Raw genomic sequence first — 27,220 nt, 5'->3', positions numbered from 1 at the left:
AGATAGACAAATACTTATTAGACTTATTGCTTGTGTCTTGGATTGCTGCCGGTCTGATGCTCTCGTTATTTGTCATATTCCACAAGTCCAACAGGTATGCAAATGCTGTCTTGCAAATTCAAGTCACTCTGTAAGATATTACACTGTGTGAAACACATTTTATTCCATCTATCATCACCTTAAGGGAGACCAGACTCCCAAAAGACCAGAATCCTTCATCTCTAGATTCATGTCTGTCTTTTTTATAAAGAGAGAAGTGAAGGAGGTGTGGCTACAGCTCTCCTGAGGCAGGTATGGCGGAAACAGAAGAGAGGGAGGGTTTACCTGCATGGAGTTAGTGTACACAGCAATAGAAGCAACACTGCACCTGTTCCTCTTCCCAGACTCTCCTCTCTCTTTCACCTCTACTCCAGACAGCCAAACAAGAGGGAGCAGAAAGGGGTCAACATGGATCCCAACCAGGCCAGTGGGAATGACAGAGAGAATGAAAAGGTGGAGAGAAAAGAGAAGGACAAAGGAATTAAAAGGAGAAATAGACTTTTCACAAGATATCTGGAAAGGAGGAAGACAGATACTATTGTGGATGAAGACGCTTCCAAAGGTGACATCAGCATCGCAACCTTGGTGAGAAGGAGCTATTCTGACAAGACAGAGTATAATGCTAAACTTAAAGGTAATTTTTCCTCACAAACTGGATAGAATTCTTCAGCTAATTTGTATGAAGTTGTGTTTGTATAGTGGTTAAACATCAGATAATTCTGTAGTAAAGCCTTGATAACCTCAGAAGGACCTTTGTTATGCTAACAGCAACACGTTTTTAACTTGTCACCAATTTTTTTACATCCTGCAGAGCAGCAGGTTAGCACATACTTGATTGTATACTAATTATACTCTTTTAAAGCCTCCCATCTCAAATTCCATTAGATCTTTGTATGGAGTGAACTAAAAGTTAAAAAAAAAAAGAAAAAGGGCATGTGTGTGCTGATGCTTAGCACCTGTTGCGTTGTTACATTACAGAGAGAGATCTATTCCCACTGGACTGATGTCACATATGCAAACTGAACCTCGGCCACAGTGCTGAACATGGTTGTGGAACAGTCGTAAACAAGCTCAGCCACAGTGCCTACGCTGTTTACTTTATCAGGAAGTTGCTATCTACTAATATTTAACTGGTTTATTCCGCATTGCACTCTTTTTGCATTATTACAGCTTTTAACTCAAGGAGTAGGAAATATTATAAGAAATATTAAGTTATTCATTCATTCATTCACTCATTTTCTTGTGAACATGTCACATTCTGGTTGTGATGATATGTCAATGTCATCAGAATCTTAACATGAGAATGACATCAGCTGACAGAAAAACTAGTTTAACAGCCTCCACTGAACAGGGAATGAAGCCTTTCAGGGCTGCCAAGTCATGACATTGAGGACATCTCACAGCTATGAGGACAGTCTTGTCATACAAGCTTCTTAGTTTTCAGACAATAGCTTTTATATAAACAAAATGTGTCGTCATACATTCAAATCATGTCAAGGAGAATTCTGAGACTTCACAATTAATCTTTAAAAGGCAAACAAACAATTTTATGTATTGAATTTCACTTAACAAACAGCATGTGTCTGAAACGCTGACAACAAGGAATATGTCAGCAGTTTTAGTTTCTTACTGTATGTGTTGAAGCATTAGCAATGAGATTTTAAAATCATTGTCAAAACCTTTCAATTTTAGTCATATTAGTTGTTAAATTAACTTCTTTTAGTTATTAATATACCTGGTTCCAACATAGTGATGTAATCCATTTTAATAATTTGATTCTTAATTTTGAGACATTTAATGTATGCCATTGATGGCCAGCTGTATGTCATATGGCTCATTTGAAGTCAAATATGATGACATCATTGAGGAAATGTTGATCCCTGAACAGGAAATGCTCATAAAACTGAAATCATGTTCTGGATCACTTGGACATCATGCTGCATAATAAAACAACAGATTGACTAAAACAAGAATATCGTGTTAGCAAATTAGTATGACTGTATAAATGTCTTTCCCAAAAGAAAAAAAAAATGTCCAAAGCAAACACTTGATCATATGAGATACAAGCTCTTAATGGGCACTTGTAGGGCAGGTTCCACTTGTGTGTGTATAAACGATGTGTTTGGATCCTGTATGTTTACTTTGTGTTAGTGAGCCAAACCAAGCGGAGAAGGTAGGATGGGAGTCTTGCTTGAGGCTTTCAAATTTGAAAATAATTCAAAGGAAATAGGCAAATAATTATTGATGCAATACAAAAGCACTGGAGCTAAATCAACACTCACACTGAGCTCAAGGCACATCTCCAAGCTTGAGTTCAGTCAGGTTACATTTTCCTGTAGAAATGTGATCTGTTCAGTGTGGCACAGGTTTCCATTAGCCGGCCTTCAGTGAAAAGTCTTGTGAAAGGCTTTGTGTTTTCTTTTCATGAGAACCTTTTGCCAGTCTAAATTGCTCAGCCAGTCAAAATGCAGGTTTACTAGAGAATACTGATGAAACATTTGCTATGAGGAATCTTGAATTCACTGTATTATCTTAAGATTGGTGGCATGTTTCAATTTATTCTGCATCAAGATGTACAGTACATGTTTTGGTGATTTATAGGGCAGAGATTTGTCATATGATTCTGTGAGAGTGGAATGAGTGAAACACAACTCTTCTATTGTCATAACCAAACTCTTTGTCTAAGGCTTGCTCCTCTAATAATATCTGTGCACTGCATATTTTTTTCACACATAATAAGCTACAGTTTTGTTTCCTGGGTAATTAAAGCTGCTGAATTTATAAACGTGAAGTGTGTGATTAGATCATTTTAGACATGTAATTACGGGAATTCCTCACATTATTGTAGTCATTTCCTTATTTACATCTAAAAATATTAAAATGTGGTCTAATTATTAGTCTGTTTAAACACCAACCAAATCTGTATGTTTGAGATGTGCAGGCACTAAAAGAAATAAAAGGCCTAGACAGGTTTATTCAGCATTGCATCACTGTGCCAAAAAGTAATATGACACCTGGCCCCACCTTTGCCTGTAGCGTCTCTCTGTCTCTTTCTGTAAGGAGGAAGTGTCATATGGAGGTGATCAGGAAACAAAGAATCATCTCACTTCCCATGAGTACATACTTGCTTTGTTTAACTTTCATATTGCTAGCAGCAATACCTAATTTTTAATCTTATTTAGATAGCTAATATTCTATTTAGATAGCTAATATTCTATTTTGATGATTCATAACTCAATATAAGAATTACACCACTGAAAAGACTTAATTGCATGTAATTATGAGATTATAAGAAAAACTAATAATTAAATTATTGTTATAGAATAATAGTCTAGGTCAGTTTTTTTTTTTTTTTTTAAATCCTGGATAGAGCCAAATATGAAAAATAGTTTAAGGGCTTAATTACATGTTTGCATGTTTTTTTTTTTTATTATTTAATAATAATCTAGTACACTGTAAAATATATATATATATATATATATATATATATATAAAATGTGACAGTAAAAACTATTAATCGGTTAACAGTAAGATACCCTTCTATATAGTTATATACTATATATAGTATACATGTAGTTGTATATTTGATAGTTGTAAAAATATACAGGCAACAAAACGCAATTCCAAAATACCCAAAACATTGTCACCATGTTTTTTTTTGGCAACCACAGATGCATTTTTTTTTTTTACTGAAAATTTAACAGGACATTATTTACAATATATGTAAAATCTGAACTCCATAATTCATCTCCCTTTTTTTTCATCCTCGCATCAGAGAAAATGTCCCCACATGATCTCTCTTCACCCACATCCCCAGCCATGGATCCAGAAGAGATCCGCTACAGGAAGATGATAAAAAGGTCAAAGGTCATTGAGGAGCTGGTTAGGACAGAGGCAGATTATCAGAAGGACTTGGAGCTCTGCATAAGTGAGGTTCTGCTTCCTCTGAGAGCTGCTCAGGCATGTTCACAGTTACAGATATATTCTGAAATGAAAATTCTGTCTGTATTAAACATTATATCAAGTGCAACCTAAAGCACTAGTCAGCTGGGCCATTACAAACACACTATCTTTTAAATGCATAAGTAGAACACTTTTAGATTTGTAATCATCAAATAATCACCATAGAGGTATAGAGGATTTTTGTTATCACTAAATACTACAAAAATACATTCTGATCAATATATAGTGTTGCCACATAACAAATAACTTATTTGATATACTTATTTGAATTATAAATTTCTCATTATGATGTGTAGTGCATTTCTGTTAAGCATCTACTAAACTTGCTATTTTGGGGTCTGATGGGTTTGTTATAGGTGGTGGATGTGGATCGACTGTTCACCAACATTGAGTCTGTGTGTGATCTCTCTGCTGATCTGCTCCAAAGGCTACAAGATGCCATAGCTGACCCTGATCCTGAAACACAACTCATAGGTAAATTTAAAATGTATTTGAAATAGGCATATTCAACTTGCAAGCATTAAACTAGATAAAAAAGTTTGAAGACAAACTTTAAGTTGGCTTGAAAAAGCCAGTCCAGAAAGTTTGAAGTAGTTTTAAAAGTTTGAAGTTTGAAAGTTTAAGTTTTATTAAATAGATTTAGTTTGATAGATAGATTTAGTTTGATAGATAGATCAAACTAATACTCAGCGTGGTTGCTAGGGTACTCAGGGTGGTTGCTAGGGTACTCTGGGTGGTTGCTAGGGTACTCTGGGTGGTTGCTAAGGTGTTGCTATGCGGTTGCTAAGGTAACCGAGGTCATTGCTATGGTGTTGCTATGCGGTTGCTAGGGTACTCGAGGTGGTTGCTAAGGTGTTGCTATGCGGTTGCTAGGGTACTCGGGGTGGTTGCTAAGGTGTTGCTATGCGGTTGCTAGGGTACTCGGGGTGGTTGCTAGGGTGTTGCTATGCGGTTGCTAAGGTATTCTGGGTGGTTGCTAGGGTGTTGCTTTGCGGTTGCTAGGGTACTCGGGGTGGTTGCTGAGGTGTAGCTATGCAGTTGCTTGTGTACCCTGGCTGGTTGCTAGGATGATGCCAGGGTGATTTGTGTGGTTGTTATGCGTTTGCCATGGTGTTCTGGGTGGTTGCTATGTGGTTGCCATGATAGATAGATAGATAGATAGATAGATAGATAGATAGATAGATAGATAGATAGATAGATAGATAGATAGATAGATAGATAGATAGATTAAATTAACTAACGCAAATGTTGGCTATATGTTATTGAATGACTGACATTACAAATTAGGATTAATTTATTAGTGTTTATTGTTAAACTAATTATTAATGAACTTTAAAAAAACAATAAAAATAATGTTAATATGCGGTTTTAAAATAAAAAACTAAGTTAAATTATTATTAAAGTATTTTATTAAAAGGTATATGAAGATTTTTCAAACTTTTCCACAAATGTAAAAAATTATACCATATATTGTGACTTCATTACACTTTATATATTTCTTCACTTTATAGACCACTTTGTCTTTTTTAGGAGAAGTATTTATCCAAGCCAAGGCTGTCATAGAGGAGGTATACAAAATTTACTGCTATCATCACGACGAGGCTAATGCTTCACTCAAGTCTTATGAAGCGCAGGAGGACATTCAGCAGCATTTTAGAAGATGTATATCAGCACTCAAGTAAAGACGTTAACTCCATTTATCTCTTAGATATAAGCCCTTTGGCTCTGAAGTGTACAATAATGATTTGTTGTCTCTTCTCTTACAGGAAAATATATGACCAGGAGTGAGTATGCAATTTCTGATTTAAACACTGTCATAAATAATATAGAATAGTGAAAATTCAGACATTTTATAATTATAAACATAAATGTAAGGTTTCACTTTATTTTACAGTGCCGTAGTTACATTGTAATTACTCAAATAAGTACTGAGTAGCCTACTATTAATTAACTACATACTTACTATAGAGTTACAGTTATGGTTAGGGTTTGGTTTAGGGTTAGTTACTTGTAACTATGCATAATTTACTGTTATTACTATAGTAAGTACATGTAGTAATGTGTAACTATGACACTGTAAAATACAGTATTACTGAATGTTACTTTATAGACATGTTAACAGACATGTTAGTTCTCAATGCAAATTATAATGTATTCAATCTATGCGTTAATCGAACCTGTGACTTTGTTGTTGCTAGCATCATGCTCTACCAGTTTAGCTACAGAAACCTCATAAAAGTATTTTATACAGACTGTATATATTGAACCAAGTGGAGTGCACCAAATCTGAATAGTTGTTCTTCATTCAATGTTATTTTTTAGAGGGAAGCCCAATTTACTTGACATGGGCTCTCTGCTCATTAAACCAGTGCAGCGCGTGATGAAATACCCGCTGCTATTGGCTGAACTGTGGAGTGCCACACCCACGGACCACCCTGACAACAGGCCCTTACAGGAAGCTCTGACCACTGTGAAGATCATTAACATTAACATTAATGAGTTTAAGAGGAGGAAAGACATAGGTGAGACATATACAGGACCTTGTAATAACTATATCAAATATACATATTCAGGTTGCAAGTTGTCCAATAGTGCAAACATACAGTAGTTCAGAAAGTATTTTGGGTTAAAGCAACCGTGCATGTCTATAAAACTCACCTATTTTGCTCTGGAAGTTTTCAAGTATATATGACACTTGTGTTGTTTCAGTGCTGAAGTACAAGAGGAGTGATGATGAAACCTCATTGAGGGTTAAACTCAACAAGTTCAACATTCATTCTATCAGGAAGAAATCTGACCGCCTGACAAGCTATTTTAAGATTCTTACTGGTGTTGAGCCACAGGTACTTTAACAAAAGATGCAAAAAATAACCACGTTTTTACTTAGGTCTCTGTAAAGGCAGTATGTGTATTGTTGTGATTTTTCTCTTCTCCACAGGTGAGAGATGAAGCATTTGACAAGGAAGAAAAACTTTTCCGTAGCCTTGAGAAAGCTGTGAGACAGCTAGTGAAAAACATCAGCTGTTACTTGCTCTATACTCAGGTATGTAGAGACATGACATTTATGTATACAAAAATAGACGCAATTAAGGAAAGACACTATATAGTTTTTTCTCATGCACTGAGCCAGAAATCTCCTCTTCAGTAGCCCTTACATATACCCAAAACCTCCACTGTAAAAACCTTTAACTCTATCCCAACAAAATGAAACCAGAATTTTGAACCTGGCTTCATCCGATGTTCAAATTAATTATTCTAAAAATTTATTATAAATAAATTAGTGCATACTTATTTAGATAATGCCTAATTTGTATTTTAATACCATCTTAACATATTGTGATTAATCACCTGGGGAAATATGGAGATTTTTTAGCCTATTCACCTGTGGTGTCTTGCCTTAAACATCTTTTATAACATTTAAAGTATTGTTGTATTATTTTGCTTTTAGAACAGCACAATGCACATTTGGAATGTCACTGTTAGTACAGACATATTTCACAAATGAATATCCATTGTAATTAGAGCAGTCAGTGTCAGCACACCCTTTACAAATGTTTCCTTTAATTTTTAGAAAAATCTGCTGCACTAGGTATTGTCCATCTTTCTCCTGTGCCAAACTAACAATGTTTTGGGTAGTGTTTTTATTTTTATTTATTTTATTTTTTTATATATAGGGGGCATTTTGTATTCCAAATACTATTATTGCATTTATTCAACAGTTCCTAAAAACGGTTGATTTAATCACCTTGACAAAAAAAAAAAAAGAAGAAAATATATGTAATCTATCTATAAGATATATATGTGATAAAGTCTTAGAAATATATAAATGACTCATAAATTAATTTTACATAAATCTGAAAAAACATCCAAAAGTCCTAGCCCCACATTATACTGTAAATTTAGTTGCATTTCTATTCATTGAAAGCACTTTAACTTTTAAATGGTGTTTTCTTAATATTTTATATTTCTAAATATACACTATATTGCCAAAAGTATTGGGACACCCCTCCATATCATTGAATTCAGGTGTTCCAATCACTTCCATGGCCACATGTGTATAAAATCAAGCACCTAGGCATGCAGACTGCTTCTACAAACATTTGTGAAAGAATGGGTCACTCTCAGGAGCTCAGTTAATTCAAGTGTGGTACTGTGACAGGTTGTCAAAGTCCATTTGTGAAATTTCCTCACTACTAAATATTCCACGGTCAACTATTAGTGGTATCATAACAAAGTGGAAGCAATTGGGAACAACAGCAACTCAGCCACAAAGTGGTAGGCCACGTAAAATCACAGAGCGGGGTCAGCACATGCTGAGACACACAGTGCACAGAAGTCACCAACTTTCTGCAGAGTCAATAGCTACAGACCTCCAAACTTCATGTGGCCTTCAGATTAGCTCAAGAACAGTGCGTAGAGAGCTTCATGGAATGGGTTTATGGGTTTCCATGGCCAAGCAGCTGCATCCAAGCCTTACATCACCAAGTGCAATGCAAAGCGTCGGATGTAGTGGTGTAAAGCACGCCACCACTGGACTCTAGAGCAGTAGAGACGTGTTCTCTGGAGTGATGAATCATGCTTCTCTGTCTGGCAATCCGATGGATGAGTCTGGGTTTGGCGGTTGCCAGGAGAACGATACTTGCCTGACTGCATTGTGCCAAGTGTAAAGTTTGGTGGAGGGGGGATTATGGTGTGGGGTTGTTTTTCAGGGGTTGGGCTTGGCCCCTTAGTTCCAGTGAAAGGAACACTTAATGCTTCAGCATACCAAGACAATTTGGACAATTTCATGCGTCTAACTTTGTGGGAACAGTTTGGGGATGGCCCCTTTTCCTGTTCCAACATGACTGCGCACCAGTGCACAAAGCAAGGTCCATAAAGACATGGATGAGCGAGTTTGGTGTGGAGGAACTTGACTGGCCTGCACAGAGTCCTGACGTCAACCCGATACAACACCTTTGGGATGAATTAGAGCGGAGACTGTGAGCCAGGCCTTCTCGCCAAAATCAGTGCCTGACCTCACAAATGCGATTCTTGAAGAATGGTCAAAAATTCCCATAAACACACTCCTAAACCTTGTGGAAAGCCTTCCCAGAAGAGTTGAAGCTGTTATAGCTGCAAAGGGTGGGCCAACTCCATATTAAACCCTACGGATTAAGAATGGGATGTCATTAAAGTTCATGTGCACATAAAGGCAGGCATCCCAAAACTTTTGGCAATATAGTGTATATCTAGGTCTTAAAACTACTGGAATTTTTAAAGAGAAAGTGAAAGTGACATGTGAAGGCCAAGTATGGTAGCCCATACTCAGAATTTATCCTCCGCATTTAACCCATCCAGTTAGTGCCCACAAATTAGTAGTAGTGGTATTACACACTCAGAGTAGTACACACTCAGAGCAGTGGGCAGCCAATTTGCTGTGGCGCCCAAGTAGTGATTAGGGGTTAGGTGCCTTGCTCAAGGGCACATCAGTAATTTACTGCCGGTATTGAGACTCGAACCCGCAACCATTGGGTTACCCATCTGACTCTCTAACCAATAGACCAAGACCTGAATTATCCTGAATTATATAAAAGACAAACACTATGTCCTGTTTTCATATTTCTCTTTATACTGTAGGAGATGATATCCATTGCTGTTCAAAATGCACAAGACCTAGAAACTATAATGAAGGATCCAGACAAAATAGACACAAATGGCTTTCAGCAAAAGAGGAATGGCAATGACCCATACAAACAATTTGTAAGTGTTTCCCCTCTTGCATGTGTACTTGCATAAAATATGGAGTAATATTTCACTTCAGTTCTTGTCAGCAACTGCACTGTGAATCATTCGTAAACAGTCATGGATGATCATATTTATCATCAGCTAAGTTCTTTACAATTACATCTAAACAACTGGTAATACACAATATGAGCATAAAGCCATCATGCAGAATGTAGTGAGATTTACTAAATTATTTCACATTTCATATACACACTTTTATTGTTATGCTACCTTTTTTATATCAAAGCATTTAGTCTGTAAGGTCTCTAAATCTATTAAATGTCTGCACCTGCAAATAGCAGCTTTCCCACCCTAGATCCAGTTTAAAAATTTGTTCCTTGGTTTGTGTTCCTCAGAAAGATCATATGGAGCATTTGGTTCTGGCTCCTCTCTCCAGCCTGCTGGGAATGTTTGCATCACCACAGAAGCTGATACAGAAGCGCTACGATAAACTGTTGGACTACTGCAGCCAGTTGGATTCCCGTTCCTCTAAAGAGGAACAGGGCCTGGCCAAACGAGATTACCAGGCCCTCAATGCCCAGCTGCTTGATGAGCTGCAATGCTTCAACCGAGCTGTCAGGACAATCCTCAGCAACTGCTTGATTTGTTTAGTGAAATTAATTAGAAAGCTGATGGATGCAGCCCAACCGCCTGTCCACCAGCTACCGGTGAGTTAAAGCAGGTAGAAAAAATGATGCCAAAAATAATGATGTTGTTTAAAAAAAAATCCCAAAATCATTTTGAAATGTACAGAGCCCCACACATGACATGCAGGAGAAAAATGTAGTCTAAATTGTGCACACGATTTACTAATTTGTTCCCTTGGTTTATAAATCATGCACACAATTTACTAATTTGTTCCCTTGATTTATAAATTGTGTGCACAATTTATTAGTAACAAAGCACACAATTTACGTTTTTTTTTTTTCTTGCATGCCATGTGTGGAAAGAAATGAGGAAAAGTGACAGAGCCCTTTTTTCACTTTGGAAAACAAGTTTTAAGTGTCCTGCCCAAGGGCAAAATGGTGATTTTACAACTTCTCAGGTTACTTCTGTGGTCCATGCATGGATTCAAACCTACAACCTTTGTGTTATCCAAAACCATTAGCCTATTATATTCTAAGGATAAAGGATCTTTAGGCATACAAGTATCTCTTCCCACAGAACATGAAACGTAAAAATTCATGTTCAGTAGGCTACATGATAATACTTCGATACATACTCTCTGTAAAACAGTAATAATGCAGATAAATATAAAGCATATTCAAAAGACTATATGTAGTATAACATTTTAACCATTACAGTGGTTGTTTCATCTACAATGTTGGGTTTCAACTTTTTTGACTCCAAGATAATATTCAAAGGCTAACATATCTAATCTGATATGTACCTCTGGGACTTCTGTTTTAATAATAATAAATTATGTCAGTTTTGTGTTATTTAGCATTTTAATTAGGATTATGTTAATATAACTACATTTATTTGACTTTTTGGGGCACCCGTGGAAGTTTCCCAAGGCCCCCTGGTCAAGAATCACTGATCTACAGTATGTCCAAAATTTTGTTATGGATGTTTAATGTGACATTTTAACCATTGCATTGTTCATTCCATCCAGGTTCCTTTGTCGAGCTTGAGTGAAGTCCAAAATTCTATCATGGAGGAGCTAAGCAACCTTGGATTCTTCAAAGAAAATTCCCAAAAGTTGATGGAGCGCAAAGTGAGCTTTGAGAAACGGGACAAGAAAATGGTATGATTACAAATGATAAATATGGGTAAACCCACATTGCCATTAAGGTCTCAGTTGACTGTAAAATTCTCTTCAGGCCCCAGAGATCACCAGACAGACCGAGGAGCACAGGGCCTGGCTCCTGGAAGAGTATGCAGTGGATCGGCTTTATCAGCTCAAGCGTAACTGCAATGCCTGTCAGGAAAAAGACATCAGCCTGCTGGAGGGGGAGCTGGTGGCCCTGCTGGAAGACAAAGACCCAATGGGAAGCAGCAGCCGCTGGCTAGTACACACTGGGAGTAAGTCTGTTTACGTGTGTTCAAATACACTTTAATTTATTTTCAGAAGAAAAAGAAATGTAATAACGTGTTTAAAGAGGGAAGTTTTAAATATTTATAGTCTGGATGTACACTACCATTTGTTGTGCTCGCAAAAAGCTGCATTTATTTGATCAGTTATGTAAAATGTGTAATATTGTGAAAATATGATTTAAAAAAAACCCTGTTATCTATTTTAATATATTCCTGTGATGGTTAAGCTGAATTTTCAGCAGCCATTAGCAGTCACACAGTCCTTAAGAAATCATTCTAATATGTTGATTTGGTGCTCAAGAAACATTTTTTTATTATTATCACAGTTGTGCTATACTTAATATTTTTGTGAAAACCATTTTTTCCCCGGTTCTTTAAGAAAGAGAATGTTCGAAATCTGAATAGAAATCTTTCATAACATCATGACTGTCTTTACTTTAATGTAACTTTTTAATGTAAAAGTTTTTGGCATGCAAAACTAAACAAATTTCTAGGTAACATTTACAATAGGGATCTATATGCTAACATTTGTTGATGCAGTATCTGCCATTACATTAAAATGTATACTTTTATTGTTTTCATTAGTCTTGACTAATGTTAATTTCTACATACATTAATACATTTTAACATTTCAAGTTGTATAAATTAACATTAACTAATGTATTATGAATGAATATGAACAATGAGCAATATTATATTTATAAATTATAACATTAACCTAGATTAATGCTGTAACAAACTCTTGTGCATTGTTATTTAATGAAATCTAATGCATTAACAAACGTTCACAAATTGAAATTTAATATAGTGTTACCAGTTTTTTTTTTTTTTTTCTTTTGCCCATGCTTACGCTATTAATCCACATGAGATTTTACCATGTAAACAAAATATTTACAGTAGACACCATTTACTAAAGCATTAATAAGGCTGGTGGAAATTTTGTATGCATCCTATCTGCTGTAGAGCTTCATAACCTTACGGCAGAGAGTAATGAAATCCCATAAGGATTTTCTTTCATCACATGTCTATAAACTAGCCTCTCATTAAATCCACAGAGACTGTTGCTTCACAACAGGACCAGTGTTCTGGTTGTTATGTCAGGTGACTTTATGGCTATTTCCAACTATTGTAAGTAGTTTCTGGTTAGTGGGGGATAAAACAATGACTGGAAGTAGAAAAAATAGTTAAGCCAATAAAGCCCTTGAAATCTTTACTTGAAATATTTAAATATCACAATATAGAGAAAAAAAATTTTTATCATCAATACTCTATCTTTGTCATGAAAGTGATATTTTAATTGTATTATTAAAGACAAATGTGAAAGGTGGAATCCATGTTCCTTCAGACAATTCATTAAATTAGTTTGAGGCCTGAAACTGATCTGTCTGAGATCACATTCACTCTTATGGTCTTACAAAGCTGTCATTCTTTTGCTCCTATTAGGTTAAACAGGCTCCCGCTGATGATAATGACATTTCTCTTTGTGTGTGTGTGTGTGTGTGTGTGTGTTTAGGTACGCAGGGCTATGTGTACTCCTCATTCCTGAAATCCTACAACCCCCAGAGGGAGGTGACTGACAGGCCAGATGACTTTGACAATCTAAGTCTGTTTATCTCAGGCAGCAGGAGCAGTAGTATGCGGAGCTTCAGTCCGAACAGCACTTCAGACAGTATGTCCCCTCAGTCTGGACCACAGGATGAGCTAGACCACTCTGAGGACCAATATGTAAGACACATGGAAAGTGTGTGTGTGTGTTTGTGTGTGTGTCGGTGTGTATGTGTAGCCTTAAAGTATATGTAGTCAATTTCACAAGCAAGAGTGCTGTTTTTCCAAATATCAGCACAAGTGATGGACTGAGGCCCCATCCACACGGAGACGCGTTTCTGTGAAAACGCACAATTTTTTTTATCGGATAGGCGTTTCGTCCACACGGATTCGGCGTTTTGAAAGGTGAAACCGCTATTTTTTGAAACCGGGTCCCAGAGTGGATACATTTGAAAACGCTGTCTTTGCGTTTTCGTGTGGACGGGGCAATCCGTATATTTTCTGAAACGATGATGTCATCATCCCACGTGTCGACCCTAGTCAGACACGCTAACACCACAAAACAGCACCAACAACAGCAATAGCAGACTCTACATGCTTGCGTTCGTGCTGCAGAAGCTACTGAGCCAAAATAAAATGTTATTTCTAAGCTTTGCTACAGTTTGTATTCAGCGCGCAAAGTTTATGCGCATGCTCCAAGTCTTCGCTTTAAGTGCATTTCTGTGACAGAATTACAGCGCCACATAATGGTCTGGCATGTATACTACATCATTTTGAGTTGTTTCAGTGGTTTCGTGTGGACGCAGATATTTTTTGAGACAAGGAAAAAAAAGATCGGTTTAGGGTAAGCTCCGGCTTCGTGTGGACGTAGCCTGAAATTTTGCCAACTGAAAATATTCACCCGAAACATCACACAAACACACAAACAAACAAACAAACAAACAAACTGTTTTGGCCGAAATTGTTTTTCGAGGGCCAAAATCATTGACCAAAACAGTGATGTTTGACCTGTTAACTGTCACCCCTGTTTTTGAGCATATCTGAACCCAGATGGTTGTAATTAATGAATACTTTGGAATACAAACCTAAGGTTGTATTTTTTTAAAGAAAACAAATTATTGCAGAAGTGAAAGCACATTAAAAAAATTGAAGTATAAAAAAGTTATAATAGCCTAAGTTTACTGCAAAGCAAATGTACTAAACAATTTTTATTTTATTCAAAATATATACTGTATTTTACAATATCGCAACTGGGACACTGACAGTTAACATGCTATTTAGTGATTCTCTGATGACACGTTTTCATGTGGCTATTTCAAGCACACAACGTGGATAAGCTACAAAAGTTAAACATGTCAGCAGTGTGGACACACTTTACCATGACAAAAAATTAACATAGTCACAATAATTTGTTTGGCTGAAATACTGACAGGTGCCTCGTTGCCTGGCTTAATGTATCACCTGAGAACACAACACCCTGAACAGCATAAAGAGTTCAATTACCCAAACTTAATTACTCTAATTTTATTTTTGGTTTTAAAATTAAATTTTGATTTCCACACTTTGGTCAATCAGATCACAGTGGACAACACTAAATACAGGTGTAAATGAGGTCTAAAACGTTTTGAGCTTGTCTGCTTTCAACCAGAGGTAGTCGAAAATGTATTCGACCGGATTGCTTACTTGTATAGACTCTCATGATGTTAAATGTGTTCGAACGGCCACAAAAGACCATTTAGTCTCCACCTACTGACTTAATGCATAAACATTATGGGAAAAGCTCTCGCAGTTCAAATGCTTATGCTATGTCCTACACCTTCAGTATTCAAATTACGAAAAAAATTACGAAATTTACATAAGTTGAATATGGAAGGATATTTATTAATATAACTCCAGTTGTGTTCATCAGAATGAAGAAAGTCATATACACCTAGGATCGCTTGAGGGTGAGTAAAGCCTGGGGAAATTTTCAATTTAAAGTGAATTAATCCTTTAAGCTCGCTGGAGACCCAAGTTTGGTTTGAAGACGAAAAACATACCAAGCACAATGTTCTCCCACCATTCCTGATTTGCTAACACGTACTAAGCGTGTTCGTTGTGGTTTTGTGGCTATCAGAGCAGAAATGAAAGCTGCTGCTGCTCTCCATGGCCCTCATTTATCAAACGAATGTACGACAGAAAATTGGGTGTACGTTCGTTTCCACGCAAAATTTGGCATTTATCAATATGGACGTGAGCGGTGGCTACAATCAAATTCCACGTCAGTCTCAGCAGTGTACGCAATTTTTTGAGTCAGCGGGAACATGCGTGGAGCATAGTAAATCTGGTGGAGAACTGTAATGAGAACATTTGGATTATTTTCCTGACCGACAATCTCTCACTAACTGATCATAAAAACCAACGACACGATTAAAATGTCAAATTAAAATTAAATTAGAATAGGTGAGTGTCTTAAAATAGCCTATCCCAATTGTTTTTATTTTCTTTCAAGGAATTTCGCTTTGCATGCACAAATGGCAACATAAACAGAACATTAGGATTCACACATCATGCACCTGCAAAGCAGAGAAAAACAAAATAATATAGGAATAAAATAATAGGACTACACGAAATATATTTCACTGAAATAATTAAGAGATTAACAAAACAAAAGAGAAAAACTGTGCATCAAGTAGGGCTGGTACACGCACATTTGACGCGTTGTATTCGTTTTTATGTTTTTAAAATATTTATCTTTATTTTATTAAATCCAATTGATCGCACAGGCGCCTCACTCACACACGCAGACACAAAATATCAATTCTAGCATTACTAACTTTACATTTCAGCCATTTATAAGCAAACTAAAGTGCAGACAAAGTTAATACTGCTCAGTTTAAATGGTCCGCTATACATCTGTACCAGTCACAACACATTTCTGCCCATGTGAAGGATGATGTTTTATGTGGATATTGAAACAAGAGTGAAACAAAGCCTTGTTTACATAATGAACAGTAGTTCAGCAACCAATAGATGTTACATCGCAAATATGGAAATTCTTCCCGAATGAGAGAGGTAGGCTAGTGAGCCCAATTCAGTTTTGCTTTAAATAAATTCTTTTCTGCTTTACAATGAATGCCACTATAGCATAATTTGTGTTTCAATTTATTATATATAGCTTTTTATTTTTTGTTCTTTTTCTGTATTGAGTAAAATAAATTTAAAGGATTTTCTGTGGAGTGAGATAACCAACTTTATATACAGGTGCATCTCAATAAATTAGAATATCATGTAAAAGTTATTTTTTTCTGTAATTTAATTCAAAAAGTAAAACTTAAATATATTCTAGATTTATTAGACATAAAGTAAAATATTTCCTGACTTTTTTGTTTTCATTTTGATGATTACAGCTTGCTGCTCATCAAAATCAAAAAATCAGTATCTCAAATTATTAGAATATTTAATTTCAAGTTCTATTAAATTACCATTCTCAGGGTATAAATACTAGGTTTAGGTCAGTAATCCCCAAAGAAGTCATGGGGAAGCTTGCTGACTTGACAGTTGTCCAGAAGACGATCATCAAGACCCTCTAAAATGAGGGTATGCCACAGAGGGTCATTGCTGAAAGAGTTGGCTGTTCGCAGAGTGCTGTGCCAAAGCATATTCATTGAAAGTTGACTGGAAGGAAAAAGTGTGGTAGGAAAAGGTGTACAAGTGAAAGGAATGACCACAGGCTTGAGAAGATTGTCAGGTGAAGCCGATTTAAGAACTTAGGAGAGCTTCAAAAGGAGTGGACTGAAGCTGGAGTCAGTGCATCAAGAGCCACCGCACACAGACGTCTTCAGGAAATGGGCTACAACTGTCACATTCCACGTACCAAGCCACTTCTGAACCAAAGACAACGTCAGAAGCATCTTACCTGGGATAAGGAGAAGAACTGGACTGTTGCCCAGTGGTCCAAAGTCCTCTTTTCAGATACAAAACTTTTCAGTTTTGTATTTAATTTGGAAACCAAGGTCCTAGAGTCTGGAGGAAGGGTGGAGAAGCTCATAGCCCAAGTTGCTTGAAGTCCAGTGTGAAGTTTCCACAGTCTGTGATGATTTGGGGTGCAATGTCATCTGCTGGTGTTGGTCCACTGTGTTTTTGGAAAACCAAAGTCACTGCACCCGTTTACCAAGAAATTTTAGAGCACTTCATGCTTCCTTCTGCTGACCAGCTTTTTAATGATGCTGATTTCATTTTCCAGCAGGATTTGGCACCTGCCCACACTGCCAAAAGCACCAAAAGTTGTTTAAATGACCATAGTTTTGGTGTGCTTGACTGGCCAGCAAACTCGCCAAACCTGAACCCCATAGAGAATCTATGGGGTATTGTCAAGAGGTAAATGAGAAATAAGAGACCAAAAAATGCAGATGAGCTGAAGGCCACTGTCAAAGAAACCTGGGCTTCCATACCACCTCAGCAGTGTCACAGACTAATCGCCTCCATGCCATGCTGAATTGAGGCAGTAATTAAAGAAAAAGGAGCCCCTACCAAGTATTGAGTACATATACAGTAAATGAACATACTTTCCAGAAGGCCAACAATTCACTAAAAATGATTTTTTTTTTATGAAGTATTCTAATTTATTGAGATTATTGGTGGGTTTTTGTTAAATGCGAGCCAAAATCATCACAATTAAAAGAACCAAAGACTTAAAGTACTTCAGTCTGTGTGCATTGAATTAAGTATTTAGTTTTATTTACTGGTATTTTTATTTAAATTAATTTTTCTTGCAATTACGAGGTTAAGGGGTGTTATTTGAGTAAGATAAATTTCTTTTTCATGCGATTACTTCCTCTTCATGGCCGGGTTATGTTTCTCTGTAAACTATAGGGCGAGGCTTCTAAAATTTGGGGCGTGATATTTAAATGACGATTGTTTTCAGCCGCCACATTTATATATATACATATACATATAATATGTGTGTGTGAGTACGGTAAAACAGGAAAAAATATGCCTGTAATTTCAAAGTGAACTCTTTATAATAAACCTACTTAAAAGTACAATTTTTTTTCCCTTTCTTGGACAACCAAACAATCACAGTCTTCAAAAGACTGTCATACCTAGCAATGGGGTCAGCCCTGCCTCCCCACTAAGATGAAGTTTTTGTCTTTTCCTCACTCTCAGATTGGTCCCAAATCACTCATAAGCTATAGACTCTTATGTAGAAATTTTTAAGCTAAATTAGGAGCTTTCTGAGAGGATTCTAATCTTTAAGAATACGGGCCCAGGTGTAAACAGTGAAAATCTAAGAATATTGTTTAGACTTAAGAAAAAGAAATAATAATTATTCTTAATACCTGAAGGACTTCAATGAATTTTGCTTTATGTCAAGCTTTAAAAACAACATGAACAACATGTCTTTCTGACTACTTTACTGTAAATTATGTTAAGTGAAAAAGAATATTTATCACCTAAATAATGTATACATGAGGATTTAAATTGTGATGGGGTGAAGTATGTTAGGCTATGATACTACTTAATCATCACTTAACATCATATTAATATTTTGTTTGCCAACATGAGCTTGACTACATTAGAAGAAAAAAGAATTTCCCTCTCAGTCAGTCACGTTCGATGTTACATCAATACTGACGTAATGGGGTCTCGCCTGGTAGCCCAATCATAAATAGGACCGGCATACTCACTTCCATTCATACTTTTGCTTTGGAGCCGAGCGGTTGTACAGCGATCGCTCTTTCCAATTAACCTCTATTGAGAATAAATTTCTGAGCAAATTACAGCAATTTTAATTGCTATATTGCTTGCAACTCGTTGTGGGATTTCTCCGCAGGTGTGATGCCGGATTCCAGCGGTGTTTGCATCCAGATTGGATTGCACAGCAGTTCCAGACAGTTCAGAAGCAGCTATTCTGACCATAGTCCAGTCTGCTTGTCGCCAAGAACATCCCCCTGCGAGCAGTGCTCCATTCTGGCTCAGCCGTGAGGCTTACCCAGCTCAGGGAGGTGGGCATTCGCATCTTGAACTATCTTGATGACTGACCCTTCCTGGCTCACTCTCGAGATCAGTTATGCGAACACAGGCATGCTGCATCGGGCTCCTGGACAGGACCCCATCTGCAGTGGCATATCAATTGCCTCGAGTTGCTAGCAGTACTCCTTGCCCTGCGCCGGTTTCGGCTGCTGCTGCACGGCAAGCATGTACTGGTCTGGACGGACAACACATCGACCGTAGCGTACATCAATCGTCAAGGTGGTCTACGCATCAAGGTGGTCTATCACATGTCACAACTCACCTGTCATCTCCTCCTTTGAAGTCAGCAGGGGCTCAGGTCGCTACGTGCTACTCGCTTCCTTTAAGAGGGTCTGGGACCTGTAAGCATTTTTGGTCAGCAAATCGTGCCTAGAATTTGGGCTGGCTTTCTCTCAAGTTATCCTGAGACCCCCGCTTGGATATGTGCCAAAAAGTTCCCACCACTCCCTATCAGGTGGTGAATTTGCAAGCGTTGCCCCTGGAGGAGGCAGACCCTGCCCTTGCGTTGCTGTCCTGTTCGTGCTCTGCATGTCTACGTGGATCGCACACAGAGCTTCAGAAGCTCTGAGCAGCTCTTTGTCTGCTTTGGAGGTCAGCAGAAGGGAAAGGCTGTCTCCAAACAGAGGTTGGCCCACTGGATAGTGAATGTCATCGCCTTGGTGTACCAGTCCCAAGGCGAGCCGTGCCCCCTCGGGGTGAGAGCTCACTTCACTCTGGGTGTTGCTTCCTCCTTGCACGGCACCTCTTTGGTGGACATTTGCAGAGCTGTGGGCTGGGCGACACTGAACACATTCGTGAAGTTTTATAATCTCTGAGTGGACCCGGTGTCCTCCCGTGTGCTGTCTACAAGTAGATAGCCATGGGTTCTCACTTGCTGTGTCATCTCCCTCAGACGAGGGAATACGAGCACTTTTCCATTGGACTGGGAGCGCTTTCCTTGCATTTTGGTCATGGCTGAGAAAATGTGGGAATTGAGTCCTGAAGCACCCTTCCTCGGGAGTAAGGAACAGCAGATTCGACCATCCCCTGAGTAGTGCCCTGTCCGCTCCATCCCACTGGAATTGGAAGACTTCCTTGGGCTTACTCCAGATGCTGGAAGGTTACGACATCTGGGGTAGCACTTGCATTGGGCACACACAGCTTGCCAGAATCTTCCCCAACACTCATAACATGGTTCAGTTGCTATGGCGTTTTCCATTGGGACCCCATTACATCAGTATCAACATAACATCGAACGTGACTGACTGAATGGGAACGTCTAGGTTACTATTGTATCCTGGAAATTCCTATCGTAGGTTACTAATGTACCATTGTATCCCTGAAGGAGGAAACGGAGACGTTACGTCCCCTTGTCATAGCCCTGAATCTGAATAGCTGGGTTCCCTGTCTCGGCTCCTGAGTATGCCGGTCCTATTTATACCCGAATGCTGGGGGTGTGGCCTGGCATGTAAATCTCACTGGCCAATTCCTATTGGCTCATTTTGTACCACTTGGAGGTGATTGGGCTCCCAGGCGAGACCCCATTACGTCAGTATTGAAGTAACGTCTCCGTTCCCTCCTTCAGGGGCAGATAAGTTAGTCATTTTCATTAAAGATTATGAAAACATTTTTTTCTTTAGAATAAGATATATAGAGGACTCAAAGAGTGAATAGGGTCAATTGAGTTTAAAATTTTGTATTGTGAATGAATAGACAGCGCCATCTATTGGTCATATGTCCTGGACAGACAAACCATTATTTCAAATGAGACCAACGTATTTTCAGATACTGTGCTGTTGTGTGGCAATAAAGTGCTTTTTGCTGTTTAAAACTAAAATGACATCTAATCATTAATTAAAGTTCAGTTTTCCTGATTTGTGGTGTTGTCAAGCTGAATGATAGAGAGAATAACAGTAAGACACTAATTTTACTTCTCTTTTTTTCACAGTTCTATGCAGTTTATGCATTCCAGGCACGCTGTGAACAAGAGCTCACGCTTCAGGAGTACCAGCATGTTCGTATCCTTCAGTTTTCAGACCTCGGTGGTAACAAAGACTGGTGGCTCGCTGAATCTAATGGACAACGAGGCTACGTTCCAGCAAACTACCTTGGAAAGATGTCATATGCCTAATTTTTTTTTTAAATGTCTCTAATAATATTTTTATTTAAAGGAAGAAAAATTATAAATGAATTGCTTAATGAAGGCCAATCCTGCACAAATATTTTTGCACTACATGATGCTACCAACAGTGTTTTCTTGAACTATATAAATAAAATTATGGACATGTTGCTAATTAGAAAAAAATTTATTTTAACTAATTGTATATAGTAATATTAATATATAAAATCTTATGTGATTCATTAAATATTTATAATCATGCAAATTACCTTGTCTGTTTGTGGTGTGCCATTCAATAATATTCTAAGTTTTCACATAATTAAAAAAAAAGGTTAAAAATCAATTTCTTAAAAAAAAGGTGTTATTTATTGAACACATTAAAATGAGCAGCTTGACACATCATTATTGTCACATCTTCAAACCAAACCGCTTCAGAAAGACCAGTAACATTCAAGTATATGTTTTGAAAAACCGGATTTGACTTGCTCTTTAACATAGTAGTCTGTCTTCTTTCTACTCATTTCTTCAGTTTCTTCTGTGCTGCCTTCTTTTTCACCATCTGTAGGCGTTTCATAGCATTGAGCTGAGACTCCTGGGAAGTGGGTGTCTTGCCATCAGCTGAGGCTTTTGCTCCATTGCTGTTGTTGTTGTTGTTGCTGCTGCTACTGCCACCACTATTGCCCCCATTGCCCCCTCCATTGCCTCCAGACCCACTGCTGCCTCCCAGGCTGCTAGAGGGTGCTGCCCCAGGTGACAAAGATCCAGTCACAGTCATTTTTCCCAAGCTATCTCCACTGGCTGAGCGACTCAACACTTGCTTGCCAAGTGTGAGTGGAGGGGGTGGTTTCATAGGTACTGTGCTGGAGCCATTGTTTCCATTACCACTTCCACCATTGCTGCCTCCTGAAGGTTTATTAGCCAGACCAGGCTTAACATTGGCCAGCGCAGAGAGTCCCACAGGTTTAGAGCCTGAGGGAGGTGCGGTTGATTTACTGCTACCTGGCTGACTGGTGCTCAACTTGGTACTGGAAGGTCCTACATTTGAGGTCTTAGTAAAGGCAGCCCATCCTGTAAGGCCTTGGGGTAAAGATGAGCTACTGCTGGAGGAGTTTCCTGATGCCGCAGACGCCTGGACAAAAAACAAAACAACAACAAAAAAAAAATAATAAAGAAGTTAATTAAATTATTTAAAATATTTATTTAAATGAGGAATATCGTGATGTGTACTTTCCAGAAGAAAACTCAAGACTACAATAGAGGAGTTCAGAAACAGTGCTTACTGATATAGACAATAACTCCCTTTGTAACATTAAACACTAAAAAAAGTTGGGGAAAAAAATAATATATATATATATATATATATATATATATATATATATATATATATATATATATATATTTTTTTTTTTTTTTTTTTTTTTTTTTTTTTTTTTTTAAACATTATGCTTATCACAAGCCTAAAGCATGAATTTAAATGCAAAGATGTAGCCTAAGTGATGACAGCAAACAACCGGATGCTTGCAGGGAAAAACTAGATAAAACTATATGCAGGGAAAACTGGACTTGTTGTGTGACGTAACATGTAACCAAGTACGATGTCATACTCATTTCACCCATCCAAGTGTACACACACAGGAGTGAGTATTGAACAAACACACAAACACACACCCAGAGCAGTGGGCAGCCATTTTTGCTGCGGCACCTGGAGAGCGACTGGGGGTTAGGTGCCTTGCGACCCGCGACCTTCAGGTTACAAGTCCGACTCTCTAATCATTAGGCCAAAACTGTCCCAAAGTAAAGTGTGATTAATGTTTTCAGACAGAAAATTCCAAAAAGAAAAAGTGCACATCAAAAACCCTAATGATAAACTTAACTAAGAAAAAAACGAATATAAAGCATTTAAAGTGATTGAGTCTCTTTAGAAAATTTGGACCAAGAAGCTCGATTTATATGGATCAGTTTTATGATCTCTTTATATAAACTTTTTGAAGCAACAAATTGGTAGTTGTGTGGTCTGTCAGTACAGGGACAGAAATCTCTCAGATTTCATTTAGAATATCTTCATTTATGTTTTGAAGATGAACAAAAGTCTTGCGGGGTAAGAATGACATGAGAGTGATTAATTGATAAGATTTTTTTTTTTTTTTAACTAACCCTTTAACTGTTCACTTGATGCAAATAGTTTGATTTTGAGACCCCTTGTCTATAATTTCTACTGGTGTGTATACACTCACCTTCACCTCTGTTCTCTTAAAGGCCTGGAATGAACCAGTTGTTTCAGGTTTAGGCTTTAGTTCTGCTTTCTTCACTAGTGGATCTTTCAACATGGGTACAGCTGTTGCCAAAGCAGGAGCTGGTTTCTGTGGAGGTTTCTGAGTCTTTTGGGCCTGAGACATGAAAAGACATCACAAGAGATGACACTGAGTGTTGCTACTACACTGTACATTTTTTTTTAAAGTTGTACATAAAACAAATATAATTGGAGCACGTTTTACAAGAAAATACTACTTCAGTTTTTCTACTTCAAAATTTCACACTAATTCAATGTTACTTGCTGTTTCTTTGTGAAATTTACTAGCGATTTCTTTTTCAGTGTATTATATCAAATGTATTAAGTGACATCTAACTTATTGTCATAAAATTCTCACCATTCGTTTCATTTGCCTGGTGCATCGAGCACAATACCACACTAGCCGTGGGTCATTGACATCCTTGTCAGTAACTTGAGGTTTGTGACACTCCTGATGATACAGATTATGACATTCTTGACACTCCACTAGTTGATTGCCAGAAGTGACAGTCATTTGCCTGAGAGAAAAGAAAGCTGGATTAATTTCACACATACATGGCTCATCAACAGTGACGAGACAAATACAGTTCCAAAAAAGTTGATCAAATAAACTCAAATATAGTCAAAACCATAATAATAATAATAATAATAATAATAATAATAATAATAATAATAATAATAGGGCTGCACAATTAATCAAAATTAAACCGCACGTCACGCAATTTTGGCAAAGGCTGTGATTTTTTTATGCGCAGCTTCTCGGTGAAGCATGGCTATGTGATCAGTAGTAAATGTTGCTCCATCTGAAAGCCAAAGGGCAGTCTCGCGCAGAAACTCGATATATAACGCATATCGTTCCAGGAAATCCCCATGGGCATCATAATATTGCTGCAGCTGAATAAACAGACGATTGAAACACTTTGATTGATTGAACATGACTATTAAACACATGACTATGTTTATATATGGTTTATCTGAGTTCTTCAAGCCTTCTCGGGTATTTTCATGATAATAAAGTATATTTATACTTCAATACTAAAATCGACATAGCATTTATCACTGTATGGAAAACTATAAAAATATGTTGTGTGCCATATTCTGTGTAAGAAGCCACATAATCTCAGAGAAGGATGTTTTCAAACACTCAACTAATTATTATGAAGTAAGTTTGGAGTAAAAACATGTTATTAAAAGTTGCCTTTGTTGGACAAGAGGTTCATAAATGCTTCTCATGTTTGGAAAGATGTTTGATGCGTGTTGCTTTTTTAAATGCACATTATAAGCGACTCAAACTCGCAGTGCTTTCAGACGAAGCAGCATTTACTACTGATCAAAGAGCCGTGCACTGACAAAAAAAAAAAAAAAAAAAATATTAAATCGCAGTTTTTACCATTTCATAATCGCACTAAGCCAAATCGGTTTAAACATGATTTCATGTTAATTGCGCTTTTATTGTGCAGCCCTAAATAATATTTATAAACTTTTCTATAAATTATATTTTTTATACTATTATAGTATTTACTAATATTTTGAATTAGCTTTTATTTTTATATTTAGTTTAAAGGTGCTAAAGAGGATGTTTTGTTTTATACATTTTTGCAATATTACTTGAAACTGTCTTTAGAAATTGATAAAAGACTATTTATTAGGTGCACTGAAAGGAATAAAATTAATATACATCATCTGTGCATGAGGTAGGGCCTTAAAAACATCAGCCAATCGTTTACGCGATCATCGCGTAAACGATTGGCCCTCTGGCTTGTCAATCACTGCAATGACGTTCCTTGTGAGAGACGAGCGCGGCTGCGCTCTCCAGTAACTTTCCACACTCCACAGGTGCTGCATGCAATGTTTTTGTCAGGAGACAGGAGTAACAACTGCAGATTATGAGTTACCTGCGGTGAGTCCGACATAATGAATCCACTAACACGATACAGCGAATGCCGGTGGTAAACACTTGTGTTTTCCAATACTCGTGCACGAGTTTTGGGAGGCGTTCCCTCGAAAGGAGGGGGGGTTGTTCTTACGCATGCGCTCATTTCAAAAACTCAGTAACAGTCTTTGGTTTCTCAGTCGACGAAAAGATCCTCTTTATCACCTTTAAGTTTTAGTCATTTTGTACATGTTTTTTTTTTTTTTTGTCTATATAGTTTTGATGTATTTTTAATTCCAGTTTTGGTTTTAGCTCATATTTGTACTTATTTTGTAATGCATTTGTTTAGGGTAAGAAAGAATGTTAAGTGGCAATTTAACAGCTTTTATCCTAAATGAATCAAAGTTTAAATGTCACAATGGTGATAAATCATGGTCATTGTGGGATCCGAACCAGTAACGTTCTGGTAACCAGGCCTTAGTTTAGGCCGGTGTGATATGGTACATCACTCACCGACAAACCACACAAGCAAGACCCATTTCCATGGCAAAGTCATCAGCGTTGGTTTCATCAATGTCTGTGAAATCTGGGATGGGAATGTCCTTGGTTTGAAAAGCAATCGGAGAGGGATGACTGTCCTGCTTTTCCACACGAGGCTTTTTAGGTGGCTCCGCTCCTTCTCCAGGATCAACCCTAATCTACACATCATATGATCTTAAATTAGTGAGTTAGGGTGAGCTTTTCAAGTTATATCATATTTACAATAATAAATAATACATTTTTTTTACAATAATAAATAAAAAACCTTTTCCAAAGATCTTTTCTCTGCCTCTTTCTTGGTCTTCTCTGAGCTACTTGATTTACTGCTGCTGCTGATGGAGGATGATGATGATGAACTGGAGGAGGATTTGGAGTCTTGTTTGGTCATTTTTGGTAATGACACTTTGCTCACTTCGGCTTCCTAATGAATGGAAAATGAGATACACATTAAAACATCTAACAATTAAATTCCAAACATAAAAAATACCTTTGTGATTTGATCACCTTCAGTGATGTCCTATAGATGGAGTCACTGCCCCTGGATAAAGACTCATCCAGCAGGGCCTTGAGTTTCTCTGCTGAGTCTTTGCTCTTGGAGTGAAGGTACCCCAGTCCCTTCAGAAAGATGGGGTCTAGCTCTAGACTTACTGTTCCAGCCATTGCTTAGCAGTTATTATATGACTTTACATGAGACAACGAATCAGCCCTCTTCCTAAGGAGTTTAATGTGTTGTATAAGCGAATAACACTAGATAACCCGCATTTCTATCTCGTAAAATCTCTAGTATTTTTAATATAACTAAGCAACCTGAACCGATTGACTCGAAATAAACGTCTTCAAGCTTTTGTGTAAAACACGTTTTATAAACAGTAGAAAACCACAGTATTATCCTTAGCACTTATTACCAAAGTTAACAGTGAGTATCTTGCTGCTTGAAATGGTCTGACTGACTACCTAATAGAAATAGAGCGAGTAGAAAGCGCATGATTTGACTGAAATGGGAGGGGCTTAGCATCAGGGCTGTTGTCTATAATTGGTCAGATGGACCGATCGTCTG

General features: G+C 37.5%; 2 protein-coding genes across 3 annotated transcripts; one reads left to right on the top strand and one right to left on the bottom strand.

The window, feature by feature from the left end:
- Positions 1–268: 268 nt before the first annotated feature.
- On the top strand, positions 269–21,740 carry arhgef38 (Rho guanine nucleotide exchange factor (GEF) 38). Of its 2 annotated transcripts, none has more exons than XM_048197205.1 (14): positions 269–673; positions 3,815–3,999; positions 4,359–4,476; positions 5,533–5,680; positions 5,769–5,786; positions 6,325–6,524; positions 6,712–6,845; positions 6,941–7,045; positions 9,619–9,741; positions 10,122–10,433; positions 11,381–11,512; positions 11,589–11,790; positions 13,316–13,527; positions 21,290–21,740. In XM_048197205.1, exons 1-14 carry the CDS (start codon positions 448–450, stop codon positions 21,470–21,472), a joined length of 2,298 nt encoding a protein of 765 aa, XP_048053162.1. In that variant the 5' UTR covers positions 269–447; the 3' UTR covers positions 21,473–21,740. The 2 variants fall into 2 exon arrangements, with proteins under 2 accessions (XP_048053162.1, XP_048053163.1); XM_048197206.1 differs by having other exon boundaries at positions 487–624.
- Positions 21,741–21,803: 63 nt separating this feature from the next.
- On the bottom strand, positions 21,804–27,153 carry ints12 (integrator complex subunit 12). The gene is made up of 6 exons (XM_048197209.1): positions 26,668–27,153; positions 26,429–26,584; positions 26,137–26,321; positions 24,109–24,268; positions 23,695–23,847; positions 21,804–22,589 (listed from the first exon to the last, which is right to left on the bottom strand). The coding sequence occupies exons 1-6, from the start codon at positions 26,821–26,823 to the stop codon at positions 21,978–21,980; spliced, it is 1,422 nt and encodes a 473-aa protein (XP_048053166.1). The 5' UTR covers positions 26,824–27,153; the 3' UTR covers positions 21,804–21,977.
- Between the last annotated feature and the right edge of the window lie 67 nt (positions 27,154–27,220).

The sequence above is a fragment of the Megalobrama amblycephala genome, linkage group LG7, assembly GCF_018812025.1.
Source record: "Megalobrama amblycephala isolate DHTTF-2021 linkage group LG7, ASM1881202v1, whole genome shotgun sequence".
Taxonomy (NCBI): domain Eukaryota; kingdom Metazoa; phylum Chordata; class Actinopteri; order Cypriniformes; family Xenocyprididae; genus Megalobrama; species Megalobrama amblycephala.
The sequence above is the reverse complement of the archived record's forward strand: the minus strand, read 5'-3'. Positions and strand labels throughout refer to the sequence as shown.

Excerpts from the sequence above, each read along its gene's own strand:
- arhgef38 (XM_048197205.1), top strand. The coding sequence starts at position 448 with ATGGATCCCAACCAGGCCAGTGGGAATGACAGAGAGAATGAAAAGGTG. Across the intron at positions 4,000-4,358 it reads TTCCTCTGAGAGCTGCTCAG|GTGGTGGATGTGGATCGACT; the intron begins GCATGTTCACAG and ends GGTTTGTTATAG. Across the intron at positions 11,791-13,315 it reads CTGGCTAGTACACACTGGGA|GTACGCAGGGCTATGTGTAC; the intron begins GTAAGTCTGTTT and ends GTGTGTGTTTAG.
- ints12 (XM_048197209.1), bottom strand. The coding sequence starts at position 26,823 with ATGGCTGGAACAGTAAGTCTAGAGCTAGACCCCATCTTTCTGAAGGGA. Across the intron at positions 26,322-26,428 it reads AGAAAAGATCTTTGGAAAAG|ATTAGGGTTGATCCTGGAGA; the intron begins GTTTTTTATTTA and ends TATGATGTGTAG. Across the intron at positions 23,848-24,108 it reads CCAGGCAAATGAAACGAATG|GCCCAAAAGACTCAGAAACC; the intron begins GTGAGAATTTTA and ends TTCATGTCTCAG.